Here is a 13,291-nt window from a genome sequence, read left to right as displayed (position 1 = left end):
AATCCCCTAGTGCCACAGCCCCTTCCAAACCTATCTTCCACATCTGGCAGTTCTCTGATGATGAACTGTTCTAGTCGCTTTTGCTGTAGAATTATAACATCTTCTGAGACCTCCAATTGAGTATTACTTCAGATCTATTTCTCTTGTTTTTCAGGAAATGAACTTTAAATCTGGACCCACTTAACAAAAATTTCAGAATGTGGCCCAGTGAGGCTCATTGACCCACCGAAGTTGTGTTCATTCCAATTCATTGTAACTCCATGAGTTACAGGTCTGAATTCCATGGGATTTTCTTGTTTATAATGTTTCCAAAAGCAGATCACTAGACATGTCTTCCACAATGTCCCTGGATGAGTTAAAACTGCCAGTCTTTAATGAAGATCACTTTGCCACACTCTGGAATTTTCCCTATCAGGCACAGACTGCCCGGGGAGGGTGGGTGGGAATTGGTAAAATATCCCATTTAAATAGTGAGTAGGACCTGCTCAAAGATATTTTTCTCCGTATTGCCATAAAAATACACAAGGGATTTCCCTTGAATTGATTTATTTGTTTGTTAATTAAATTAAATAGCATTAAAGTCATTCCTAATCCCACTACCCAGAGACTTCACTGTGGCCTTTACTTAGTCACAAAATCATCACATGTGATGTGTGTTATAAATTACTCATGCTACTCAACTTCTTCCTTTAATTTAAGAAAGTATTCAGGTCTTTGTATCATAACATACTACCAGCCAAAGTACGTTTCTAAGAAAATGTCTTAGATTTCTGAAAACAATGCTTTTGTGTTAAGGAATGTTGGACAATTTTCTGCTGTAATCTTCTTTATTTCATTATTTCTCATGTGAGAAAGGATTAGGGAATATGTTTCTTCTGATTTAAATTAAGGTTGAGCGCCATGGAGATAGCTGTCAACAAATGAGAATGATATATTCTTATTATACTTCTCTTCAATAAATTTTCTATTTGGAAAGGTCCCTCTGACATCACTCACTAGAGCTAAGAGTTCAAAAGTTTAAAAAGTAATAGTTTTAAAAAGAACAAGCTTCTTTAAATGGTTCTTGGTATACCCCTCATGTGTTAAAACAGGTTTATAATCTACGTTTTAGATCCACTCTTGGTATGCAAATGTAGTATTTATGCATACACAATATGGTCTATTTCAAAGCAAAAATTATAATCACCCTTAAATTATGTCAGAGATCTTTTTTTTTCAAGGATCATTTTTAAATGCTACAGAGCAAAGATGTCAGTTTGAAGACTAAGATACCCCTAATCCAAGCCTATATTCTTATTAACTTTATCCATTGTTCATTCATTCATACTGCCATTCAGCAGATTCTTCGTAAGCATCATCTTTGTGCTGTGCACACTTTCTAGATCCCAGAAGGGTAAGAAAGGACAAGGGAAAGCATTTATCCTCATTAAGTTTATGTTGTAGTTGTTATGTGCCGTCGAGTCGTTTGCGACTCATAGCGACCCTATGCACAACAGCCCTAAATTCCACTCTGTCCTGTGCCAATCACACTGTCTCTGACACTCCCATCCCAATTATCCCAGTCACTGAATCAATCCACCTCATAGAGGGCCTTCCTCTCCTGCGCCTTCCCTCCACCCTCCCAAGCATGATGTCCCTCTCCAGGGACCAGTCCCTCCTCACAACATGTCCAAAGTATGTTAGACAAAGCGTCAGAATCTTTGCCTCCAAGTAGCCACCCGGTTTAACCCTTTCCAGGACAAATCTGTTTGTTTTCCTAGCAGTCCATGGTATTCTCAATATTCTTCTCCAGCACCACAGCTCAAAGGCATCAATTCTCCTTCTGTCCTCCCTGGTCGTTGTCCAGCTCTCTGGTGCATGACAAGTGATTGCGGAGACCATGGCCTGTATCAGACGCACCTTAGTCTCCAGAGAGACACCATTGCTCTTCAGTACTTTGGAGAGGTCCCTAACAGCAGACTTTCACATGGCCCAGTCCAGGAAATATATCTTTGAGAAGTAAATACCATATACCTTCAGTTTAATCTCATGAACACTTATTGAATGTTTATACAGTATTTCCTTAGCTCCTATAAGTAAGAACACATTTACTTTGATAAAATAAAAATATTTTGGCAACCTAAATGTCATCTCTTTCCTGTAATGTCCTATAATCCTCAAGTTCTTTTTTCTCTATTTCTAAACTAGACTTAATGATAGAGACATCATAATAGAGGCTGAACTGCCATGCGTGCTTGTGCTTGGATGTCTGTCTTCCTTCTCATGTTTTCTAAGAGGATCAAGATTCTGTTTCATTTCTTTCTTATTTCAGTGAAGAGCATAGTCTTTGCATGAGTGAATAAATGGCTGTACTTGAAGAGGATTGAATATGCCTTCCGAAGGCTTTCAATTCCATAGAGAAGGGAAAGGAAAACAAGATAATCTACTTCCTAAGAAGTTATCTTTGTCATTTTCACATTAAGTAGCGGGCAATGTAATCAGTGTCACAAAATGTGTTTGAATTGTTGGATGAAAAACCAATTTGCTCTGTAAACTGTCACCCAATTCAAAATTAAAAATAGAGAGGGGAATTACTTAGCATGCTAAATGAAGAATGGTGCTTTTCTATTCCAAAAAAGATAACATTTCCTCAGGTATTTTAAATAAAAATTTAAGGGAATCATAAAATTTTATAGATGATAGCCTCAAGGTCTTACATAAGCTTAAGTAAACAAAGTATGAAATAGTTACATTCACAGATTGGTGGATACTTACTGAATCTTAGACAAAAACACAATTTATAATTCTCTCCATAATTTGAGTTTCTACATATTTGAAGGTTTGGTGAAAAATAGTAGAAGCATCTATTGGAGAATCAACAGTAAACAAGGAACAGGTAGCCTGCTCTAGGCTGAATTTCGGTATTACATTTCTGTTTGCACTGCTTTTATCAATGCATACAGATCAATATTCCTGTCCTAGGTCTCAGATAGGTGATATCTTCTGGTTGTTGTTTAAGTAGATTTATATTCATTCTTAATCTAAATTAGATTGTGCCTTCTGTTTGAAGTCATCAGATTGGGCATATACCATGTATGAATGCTATATGCTTGCCTATTTGCATCATCTGTAACATGAAGAAGCTCAATATCAGCTGTCAATACAAGGCCAGGTGCTGACTGTGGAACAGATCTTCAGTTCCTCATGTGCAAGTTCAGAATGAGGTAAAATAAAATTGAAACAAATCCACAGGAACAAAAAATATGATCTTGAGTCTATTCCACCTGAATTTGAGAATCATTTTAAGAACAGGTGTGAAGACTTGAATACCAGTGATCAAAGACCAGATGAGTTATGGGATGACGTGAAGGATATCACCCATGAAGAAAACAAAAGGTCATTAAAAGACAGAAAGGAAAGGAAAAAGCCCAAAATAGATATCAGAAGAGAGAAGCCAAAACAAAAGAAAGAGATAGTAAAGCAAAAAAAAAAAAAAAAACTGAACAAAAGATTTCAAAGTGAAACTCAAGAAGACAAAGCAAAGTATTAAAATGGAACGTGCATGGAGTTGGAATTGGAGAATAAAAAGGGAAGAACTTATTCAATGTTTTCTAAGCTGAAAGAACTGAAAAACAAATTCAAGCCTGGAGCTTCAATACTTAGAGATGCTATGGGCAAAATCTTGAATGACCCAGAAAGCATCAAAAGAAAGTGGAGAGAATACACAAAATCACTGTACCAAAAAGAATTGGCTGATGCTAAAATATTTCAGTAAGTATCATATGATCAAGAGCCAATGGTATGGAAGAAAGAAATTGAAGCTATACTGAAGGCATTGGCAAAAAATAAGACCCCAGGAGTCAGTGTAATACCAATCAACATGTTTCAAATGACAGATGTAGTCCTTGACTTGCTCACCAGTCTACACCAGAAAATTTGAAGGATAGCTGCCTGGCCAACTTACTGAAAAAGATCCAAGAAAAGGAATCCAACAAAACATGGAAATTATTGAACAAGAAATATAGTATCACATGCAAGCAAAATACTGCTGAAGATTATTCAAAGATGGTTAGAACAGTACGTGGATAGATCACGGCCAGAAGTCTAAGCTGGATTTAGAAGAAGCCATGGAACCAGAAATAAAATTGCTGTTGTCAGATGGATCCTGGCTGAAAGTAAAAAATGTCTGTTTGTGCTTTATTGACTCTGCTAAAGCATTTGATTGTGTGAATCATAACATTGAGAAGAATGAGAATCCCAGAATACTTAATTTTATGTTCATGCAAAACCTAGACCTAGAACAAAAGGCTGTTGTGAGCAAGTTTACATAGTTTAAAATGAAGAAAGGTATGTGTCAGGGTTGTATCCCTTTCTCCATATCTATTCAGTCTGAGTGTTAAGCAAATTATCCTAGAAGCTAGACTCAGTGAATAATCTGCATCAGGATTGGAGGAAAATTCATCCGCAACCTTCATTGTGCAGATGTTGCTCACTGAAAGTGAGAACTTGACGCACTTGCTGCAGAAAATCAAACACTGCAGAGTTTAATATGCATTAATCTTAATGTCAAGAAAACAAGAATTCTCACCACTGGACCTATAGGTAACGTCATGATAGATAAAGATTGAAACTGTCAACAGTTTCATCTTATTTGGATACACAATATTTGTGGTACCAGCTCTCAGGAGATCAGGAGACGTATTGTACTGGGAAGTCTGCAGTCAGGGACCTCTCCAAATTATTGAGGAGCAATGATATCAGTTTGAGGACTCAGGTGCATCTGATTCAGGTCATGATCTTTTCTCTCACTTGCTATGCATCTTAGAGCTGGACAATGAATAAGAGTGACAGGAAAACTGATGCCTTTGAACTGGAGTGTGGAAGAAGAGTGCTGAAGATCCCATGGACTATCATAAGAAGAAACAGATATGTCTTGGATATGGTGCCATCAGAGTGCTTCTTGGAGGCAAAGATGATATAACTTTTTCTCACATACTTCGGGCATGTGGCTTTATGAGGCTATTCCTTAGAGAGGGACATCATGCTTGGGAAGGCAGAGGTACATCAAAAGAGTGAAAGACCCTCAACCAGACTGATTGACACAATGACTGCAGCAATGGGCTCAGTTGTGTCAGAGATTGTGAAAATGACACAGGATAGGACAGAGTTCAGATCTTTTGTTCATAGGGTCACTATGAGTTGTACTTGACGGCACCTAACAGAATATGCAATGAAGTCTGGTGGCCTAGTGGTAAAGAGTTGTACTGTCACCTCAAAAGAAGGTGGTGCGAATTCACCAGCTGCTCTGAAGGAGAAAGATGGACAATCTCTTGTTATGAAATTTACAGTCTCAGAATACCCATTGAATGGTCAGCAATAAGTTGGTTCTGCCTTGACCTCACAACAATGTATTAGCAATCAGGGAGCTCTGGCTGTGTAGTCCACAGAGAATTGTACAGTTAACCTAAAAACCAAGCTTTTTAATGGTCCAAATCCACTAGCAGCTACATGGGGGGAAAAAAAAGGAAAGTCTCTTTTGCAGTTTACAGACAGAAGATCCTGGAGGGTCAACTATAAGTCAATTCCAACTTGACAGCAATGACGGGCAATATGTTTTTGCTACACTTACTTCAAGTGGAGTGACATCCACTTCCTAAACACCCTACCTCTGGAAACTCTTTGAACTTTGAGAAATGATAGTTATAGAAAGGCTTCAGGTCTTTTGTTCATTGGGTTGTTGTGAGTCATGCTCAATTTGATGGAAATCAACAACAACACAGTAACTTTTGAGTAGCTTTACGTGAATAAATCAGAAAAAAGGTAAATGAATCAGCAGTCAGTTCCTGTTTCCATGTAGTCAATTCTGACTTACAGCAACCGTGCAGGGCAGAGTAGAACTTCTCCAGAAGGTGTCCTATGCTATCATCTTTACCAAAACCGACCACCAACTCTTTCTCCCATGGCACAACTGGTGGGTTCCAACCCCACACCTTCTCATCAACACCTGCCTGAGCTCTTAACCAGAACCAAAGAAATAAGGTAAAAATATTCATAAATGTGTAACAACTTCAGTAGCCAGTAGAATACACACAATGCAGGCTTATTGAATATCCACTTGTCATTAAGTCACTTTTGATGCATATAGACCCCATATGTGCAGAGTAAAAGCGTTTTCTAATGACTGATTGGCTTCCAGATCATTCTTTCCATGAGCCTCTAAGTGAACTCAAACTTCCAAACTTTTGGTCAGCTGGGGGGTGCATTGACTGTTTGCAGCACCCAGTAATTCCACTTACTGAATGGCATGTAGTGGATGATTATGGACTGTGACTCAAAAGAACTTACCAATTACTGATAAACAAAAACAAACAAACAAACAAAAAAAAAACGTCATCACCATCTTCACACAAATGAGGCATTTATTGGAAAGAAAGCAAACAGACTTGTATATTCAACAATAAGGAGGCTTAGTAATGTTCTTGTTCTCCCTGGCAGTTAACACTTTCTTGCTTTATACCACCCTCCTCTCATTTCCATACAAAAGACTCTTTTAGAATACACATGGACAATGCATCTAATGTGTTTGAAATGAAAAATGCTTCGCTCATACAATGTCTTATGATAACTTTGACACAAATTGACCATGTCTAGATTTAAATAAAAAATTGAATAGATTTAAGGGAGTTTTTGAAATTGTAATATTAGATGCAGAACACAGGGTGGGGCATTTAATGGGAAAGAAAAAGAAGCAGAGAAGAATTGGCTGTATGTTTTAATACAGTTTTGAAATATTATAGAAATAGCCTGAGGTCAGGCTCCAGATGATTATCATTGTTCCTCCTTGAGCTGAGGACATTATAAGCTAGGACATTACAAGCTAACCTGTCTCTAGAAAGCTGAGGCCACAGGGTTTAATTACTCTGCTTATCGCAAAGCATGATATAATTTACCTCTTGTGGTGGTTTTGACCTATAATTATCACCTTCTGTGCTATGGTATTTAAGGAGGGCTCACCACTGCTTTGAGCATCCTGATGGTGGTGATTTGACTGGTGATGAAAACATCTTGTTTACATTCCTAAACTGAAAGGAGCTTTCTCACTGCACTCCAGGAGCAGGGAACTGTGACTGATAGGAAAAGGCCTCTGTGCATTCCCCCCCAAAGATTCAATAATTAATGCACACTTGAGGCTGACGATTCCAGCCAGAGCTGGCCGGCAGAACAGCATCTCCTTTCAAACACAGTAAAACCATACAGATCTAGTTCTGAGGGTATCTCGGTTTCCTCAATAAATGATGATATTTGTAGATCAATCGGGAAAAAAAATTACATAGCAAATGAGATGCTTCTGTTTTCAAATAATAGCATTCTTTTTCTTCTGAGCATGTCTCTCTATATGGATTTTTTTATATATATATGGATGTATATGTCTTAACACAAGTATATATGTGGATTATTTTATACTACAGAAAACCTTTGCGTCAATAACATATATACATATTCATGTGTGTGTGTGTGTGTGTGTGTGTGTGTGTATAAAGCACTCAAAAAAACTCAGCCTGAAAAAAAATCACTTGAAAAGACATGCAAGAGTGAAACAAAAATGTATTCCCTAACTTTTAAGCCTAAAACCTTTTTAAGCCTAAAACCATTTTGGTAAATACCTTCAGTTCCGTGATATTGCTAAGTATGTCTGTAACAAATGAACTCTTTTTTTGACAGTTATCCTAAAAAGTTTTGTAGATCTGGGAACCGTATTCTAAAATATCTGTGCGTATTTCACTTGCAACAATTGGAATTGCTGGGGATTCTTATTACCAAATACAAAATATTAGTATCATTAAATATATTTTTAGTCAGTGATTTTTATTCATGATAATATTTCATAGAATGCTTCATATGTCCCTTTGTTTCAAGTCTGCTTTCTTAGTGGTATGCATTCTTGTTGATGGTGGTGTTAGTTGCTGTTGTGTCAATTCTAACTGCTGTTGACCACATGTGTGCAAAGTGCAACTCCTCCAAAGCATTTTCAGGGCAGCTTACCTTCAGGAAGTAGCTCTCAAGCCTGACTTCCCAGTAACCTCTACGTGTGCTCGAACTGCCTATCACTGAATGGTAGTGAAGCATGTAACTATTTCTTCACCCAGGGTTTCCTTGTCTCAGAGAGTTGTAAAGTTTTTTTGCTAACTCATATAAGATGCCACAGAGGGATGAACCCTAGATTTCTTTTCACGTTTAACTTTCAACAAAATACATGTTCCACTGTTGCTCCTCTTCTTTTTTTTTTTTTTTTTAATGCAGACCTTTAATGCCTGAGGAATGCAGAGCCACCGTTCATCCTGCACAGACATTGACATCGGAGTGTTCCCGGCTCTGCCGGAATGGTTACTGTACCCCCACAGGAAAGTGCTGCTGCAGCCCAGGCTGGGAGGGAGACTTCTGCAGAATCGGTCAGTATTTCTGTCATCACCAGGACAGATCAGGGATGGGCCATTTCCATGCACTCAAAAATTCAGCACCAGCTATTTTTTTCCAAAATTATTTAGTGTTCAAAACTATTTTAGCCACTCACAATCATGTTAATGCTTGGTCGATTTCTAAACTGGAAAATATCATCTTACCCACCTGCTTGATATGAATTGTTCATTTGTGCAAGTTAATCAAAAGCATAATAGATCTTTAAATTTCTGAATCCTTTCAAAAAGCGAAAAATGAAAACACAACTAGCTCACCTCTCCAGTGCTCTCTGTCTTATGTTCTGAGCCCTCACACCAGCCAATGACTTAGTGTTGGCATAGCCCCTCACCAAGTGCCAGAATTTTCCAGACACCCCATAAATGCCATCCCTTGCTTTACTGCTTGCTTGCTACAGTGCACTAAAAACAGGGGTTTTCAGTGGGTGTTATTAAATAGAACGGGAAAACACAACTATCTAGAGGCATATTAGGAGATTTTTTAATTCTTTTTGCCACTCCCCTGTGAACTATCAACTAGCTGTACAGCTGCTCAGAGAGCAAAGGAGATTTATTCCAGGGTTGTTATATCCTTAGACTTGTGATTTCCTCAATTATGTGCAATGATGTTTACATTCCACTTGGAATAAAGTAACAAAAGTTAGATAGATTTAGATACCTAGATGCATGTATTAAACATGTATTTCAATAGCAATAATATACATGTTATTTAGAAAAGGGGTGGTTTTTTTTAATCTCAGCTACTTCAAATATTAAAGTGACTTTCAAAAGAATTAAAATTCTGGGGAGCTCTGGTGGTCTAGTGACAAGAAGCTTCACGGCAGTCCCAGAGAGTCATGGTTCGAATCTACCAAATGCTCTGCTGTAGAAGGAGTGGCAAGCTCCTCCTATACCAATCAGATCAAATTTGATGGTACACACACAAAAAAAAATAATAAAAGAAAAAGAATTTAAAAAAAATTAAAGTTCTAAAGTAGCCTTTTAATTTAGAAGTTGTTGTTGTTGAGTGTCATCGAGTTGCAGGCAACTCATAGCGACCCTATGAAGGAGAGTCCTCAATGCTTGAATTTAGAAGTACTGTTGTTTATTATAAAGGTGTATTTGTGACAGAAAGTACATTTCCTAACAAAAAATGGCCAGTAAGATTAATTTGCTTCATGCCTGATCACATCACATGACTGATTAATACTGTGGGTAGTACATACCTGACAAATAGCTATAATAATTAAAACTCAAAATAGATGAATCACACATGCTTATATTAAGTTGCCATTATGTACTTCCCTCTTATCGCCATAATTAAGAATCAAATTAAATATTCAAATTTTAATTCTTGATAACATATTCTTTCTTTGTTCTTTCATTCTCTTAGGCTTTCTTTGATGTCTGATAACCTCTCTCTCTGCTTCTTTTATGTAGTTCTATTTTTTTTTACCTCCAGTGTTATATTTTTCCTAAGTATCTTAAGTCACGACTTAACAAATATTTATTGAGCACCTTCTTATGACAATATGTTTGAAATTAAGAATGAACAAGTTATTTTGAACATAAGTGCAGTTACATGGTAATAATTATATATGGGTGGCAGAGAGGTAAGGAGTCCTGCTGCCAACACAAAGGCATGCGGTTTGAATCTACCAGCCGCTCTGGGGAAGGAGGATGGACAGTCTCCTCTTGTGTAGTTTACTACCTCTGAAAACCCACTGGAAATTCCGCTTATGAGCTGATTCAGACTTGACAGTACATAACAACAACAGTGATAAAAGCAAAAGTCATTTTCTTAAGCTAATGTGACATTTTATTTCATTTAGTTAAAAGAAGCTATTCTTTGGAGAAGGGACATCATGCTTGATAAGGTAGAGGGTAAGCAATGGAGAGGAAGACCTTGTGTGAGATAGAGTGATACGGTGACTGCAGCAATGACCTCCAGTGTATCAGGGATGATAAGCACAACACAGAAGAAGACAGGGTTCAGATCTTTTGTTAATAGGGTCACTATGAGTCACACTCAGTAGCACCAAAAACAACAACATAGAAGACAAACCACAGCCATTTTAAGAAAGCAATCCAATAGTGATATTTTATTTTCTCTTAAGAAAGAGCTTTATTATTATAGTCACATAATTTACTCATGTCATTCAAATTTAGAAGAGAAAAACATACTATGTTCTTGTTTTTTTCCGTAAGTAAGCCACAAATCCACTGCATTTTTATTTACTACATCTGAAAAGGTGAAAATGACTGTCCTTTAAAAGCATAAGAACATGCATTTAAGGAATGTTATTGTCTATAGTAGCTGCATGTTCCAAATTTATCCTATTAGCAAAAAATATATATACTCAATTATATATACTTTCATTTTATTTTAACAGTTGTTCTGTATATACCTTATTTGTCTTAGTTAGCAAGTGCTGAATTGATACACATACCACAGGAAAAGAAATATTCTCATAGTTTTGGAGGCTGAGAGCCCAAATCAGGGTCACTGTCATAAAAATCCCTTCCTTGTGTCTAGCTCTGGGCATTTCTCGACCATCTTCATATTATATGGCCAGGGTATGATAGTTTCCTCCGTATATACTCTGTCTATATCCAAACTGCTCTTTTATACCTCAAAAGTGATTGTATTTGGCACATATTTTACACTGATATGGCCTATTTAACGAACAAAGCAAGCCATATTCCCAAACAAGATCATACCCACAGGTACAGGCACACTGTAGAGATGTTAGCATTTTGGTTCCAGACTATCGCAATAAAGTGAATATTGCCATGAAATGAGTCACATTAAGTTTTTGCTTTCCAGTGCATATAAAAGTTAAAATAAAATAAAAAATTAAAAAAAGTTAAAATTATGTTTACACTATAGTTTATTAAGTGTACAATAGCATTCTGAAAAAGTTTGAAATATTGCAAGAATTACTAACATGTAACACAGATGCAAAGTGAGCACGTGATGTTAGAAAAAAAATAGCACAAATAGACTTACTGGACACAAAGTTGTCATGAAGCTTCAATTTGTAAGAAAAAAAATGCAATTCCTGCAAAGTGCAGTAAAAGTGAACTACAGTAAAATGGGATATGCCTGTATAGGGACTTCAGCACATATTTTTAGGAGGGGTAATTCAATCCATAACCCCACCATAGTATCACAACGATGAAGTTTCTTTTATGAAGAGATTTCTGTGCTAAGTAGAAAAATCCTGAAAAGATTTTCTCAGAGTATCGTTTACTGACTAACTGCATTGACCTCCAAGCACAAAAAGAGCAAAGCCTGCAGCTGTAGGGCCCCTAGAAGCCAGAGTAAGAAGGAATCCAAGAGTCTTCCATGATCGGTGTTGTCTAACCAAAACCTAAACCTGACCATTCTTTTTTATTGGGCAGGAATGGAGATGCTCAAGCCATTGCCTGGCAGGTACAGCACCACTTGCATGTCCAAGGGGCACCAAGGAGCAGTTTCTGTTCACTTTCCTAGTTTCAATCTTCAGCTGCTTAAAATTGCCAGCGGCGTAGTTTTCCTCACATACACCTCTGCCTACGCTGGCCCTTCCCATGTGGACCTGGCTTGATACCGTGGGAGGGGGTAGTTGGAAACTTTTCTCTTTGAAATGAACTTATGGAGCAGAGATTTAAAAGAATTGAAATACTTATTGCAAATAATGTGTAAGCAAGATCTTAAAATTGTTTTCCATGATTTCTGCTCCTCTAGAAATACCCTTCATTCTCCACAGATTCTCAAATTTATTGCTTTTTGAGGCAGAATCAACTCCAGTGGGATTTACAGCCTCCAGTGGGATTTTGGAGGCTGTAAATCGGACAGAAGGAGATTGCCCGTCTTTCTCCCACTGAGCCGCTTATGGATTCAAACCACCAGAGAGTGTTACCATTGGGTTAGCAGCACAACTCTGAAAGCCTTCTCTACTTGTATATTTTATTTTTTGGATTATTATTTTCTTCTGTCATTTCCTCTCTTCTCCTGTCAGAAACTTGTTCAGACTAAGGTTATTTTTGATATATAAAATGAAAGTATAATTTTATTATTTTGTTTTCTCCCAGCAAAATGTGAGCCTGCCTGTCGTCACGGAGGTGTCTGTGTTAGACCGAACAAGTGCCTCTGTAAAAAAGGCTATCTTGGTCCTCAATGTGAACAAGTGGACAGAAACATCCGCAGAGTGACCAGGGCAGGTATTCTTGATCAGATCATTGACATGACATCTTATTTGCTGGATCTAACAAGTTACATTGTATAGTTTCTGGGACTGTCTGAAATTCTTTTCCAGTGGGCATTTATTTTTTATCCTGTCATTAAAAAGAAAGACTGTTTTCCTGCTACACACTCCTGCGATTTCATTTCCTTTTAGTAATTTAAAGATGATTTCTAGAAATGTGCAGATCTTGTGTGTGTGTATGTTAGCAGGTTTGTTCACAGATGCACGTACACACACACTCTCACAAACCCTCTAAGTATGGTTGCATGACAGATGAATTTTTAAAATATCTATTTCCTCGTATGGAGTAATATACACAGAAATACCACTGTATGTTGAAAACGGAGTTCTTATGTCACCAGAAGAAATTATTTGATTTCCCAGGAATTTTCTGTCTGTAATAACTAAAGTCATCTTTAATGGAGTTTTGAAACATTACTATGCAATCTGATGGATTTAATAAAAGTGTCTATTTTTATATTAAAGGAGTAAAATATGAGATAATGTTTCAGAACTCCCTGATGGATTTCTAAATGAACAACTTGATGTAAAATTGTAATCTTCATTTTTATCAATGTATCCAATTACAGAATGTTAGGCACTTACCTTTTTATTGGCTGAGAAATCTGG

The 13,291-nt window shown here is 37.2% G+C and overlaps 1 protein-coding gene across 1 annotated transcript in view; it reads left to right on the top strand.

Moving 5' to 3' along the window:
• HHIP (hedgehog interacting protein) overlaps positions 1-12,785 on the top strand; it is a 158,120-nt gene extending 145,335 nt beyond the window's left edge. The window contains exons 12-13 of the mRNA XM_006887009.1: positions 8,281-8,429; positions 12,510-12,785. Coding sequence (XP_006887071.1) covers positions 8,281-8,429; positions 12,510-12,703 — 343 coding nt within the window. The 3' untranslated portion in view covers positions 12,704-12,785. The remainder of the gene's footprint in view (positions 1-8,280; positions 8,430-12,509) is intronic.
• Positions 12,786-13,291: the final 506 nt, after the last annotated feature.

This window comes from Elephantulus edwardii, unplaced genomic scaffold (assembly GCF_000299155.1).
Source record: "Elephantulus edwardii isolate Elephantulus edwardi_28Jun2011 unplaced genomic scaffold, EleEdw1.0 scaffold00053, whole genome shotgun sequence".
Classification (NCBI taxonomy): domain Eukaryota; kingdom Metazoa; phylum Chordata; class Mammalia; order Macroscelidea; family Macroscelididae; genus Elephantulus; species Elephantulus edwardii.
Note: the sequence above shows the minus strand (reverse complement) of the source record. Positions and strands in the feature narration are given on the sequence as shown.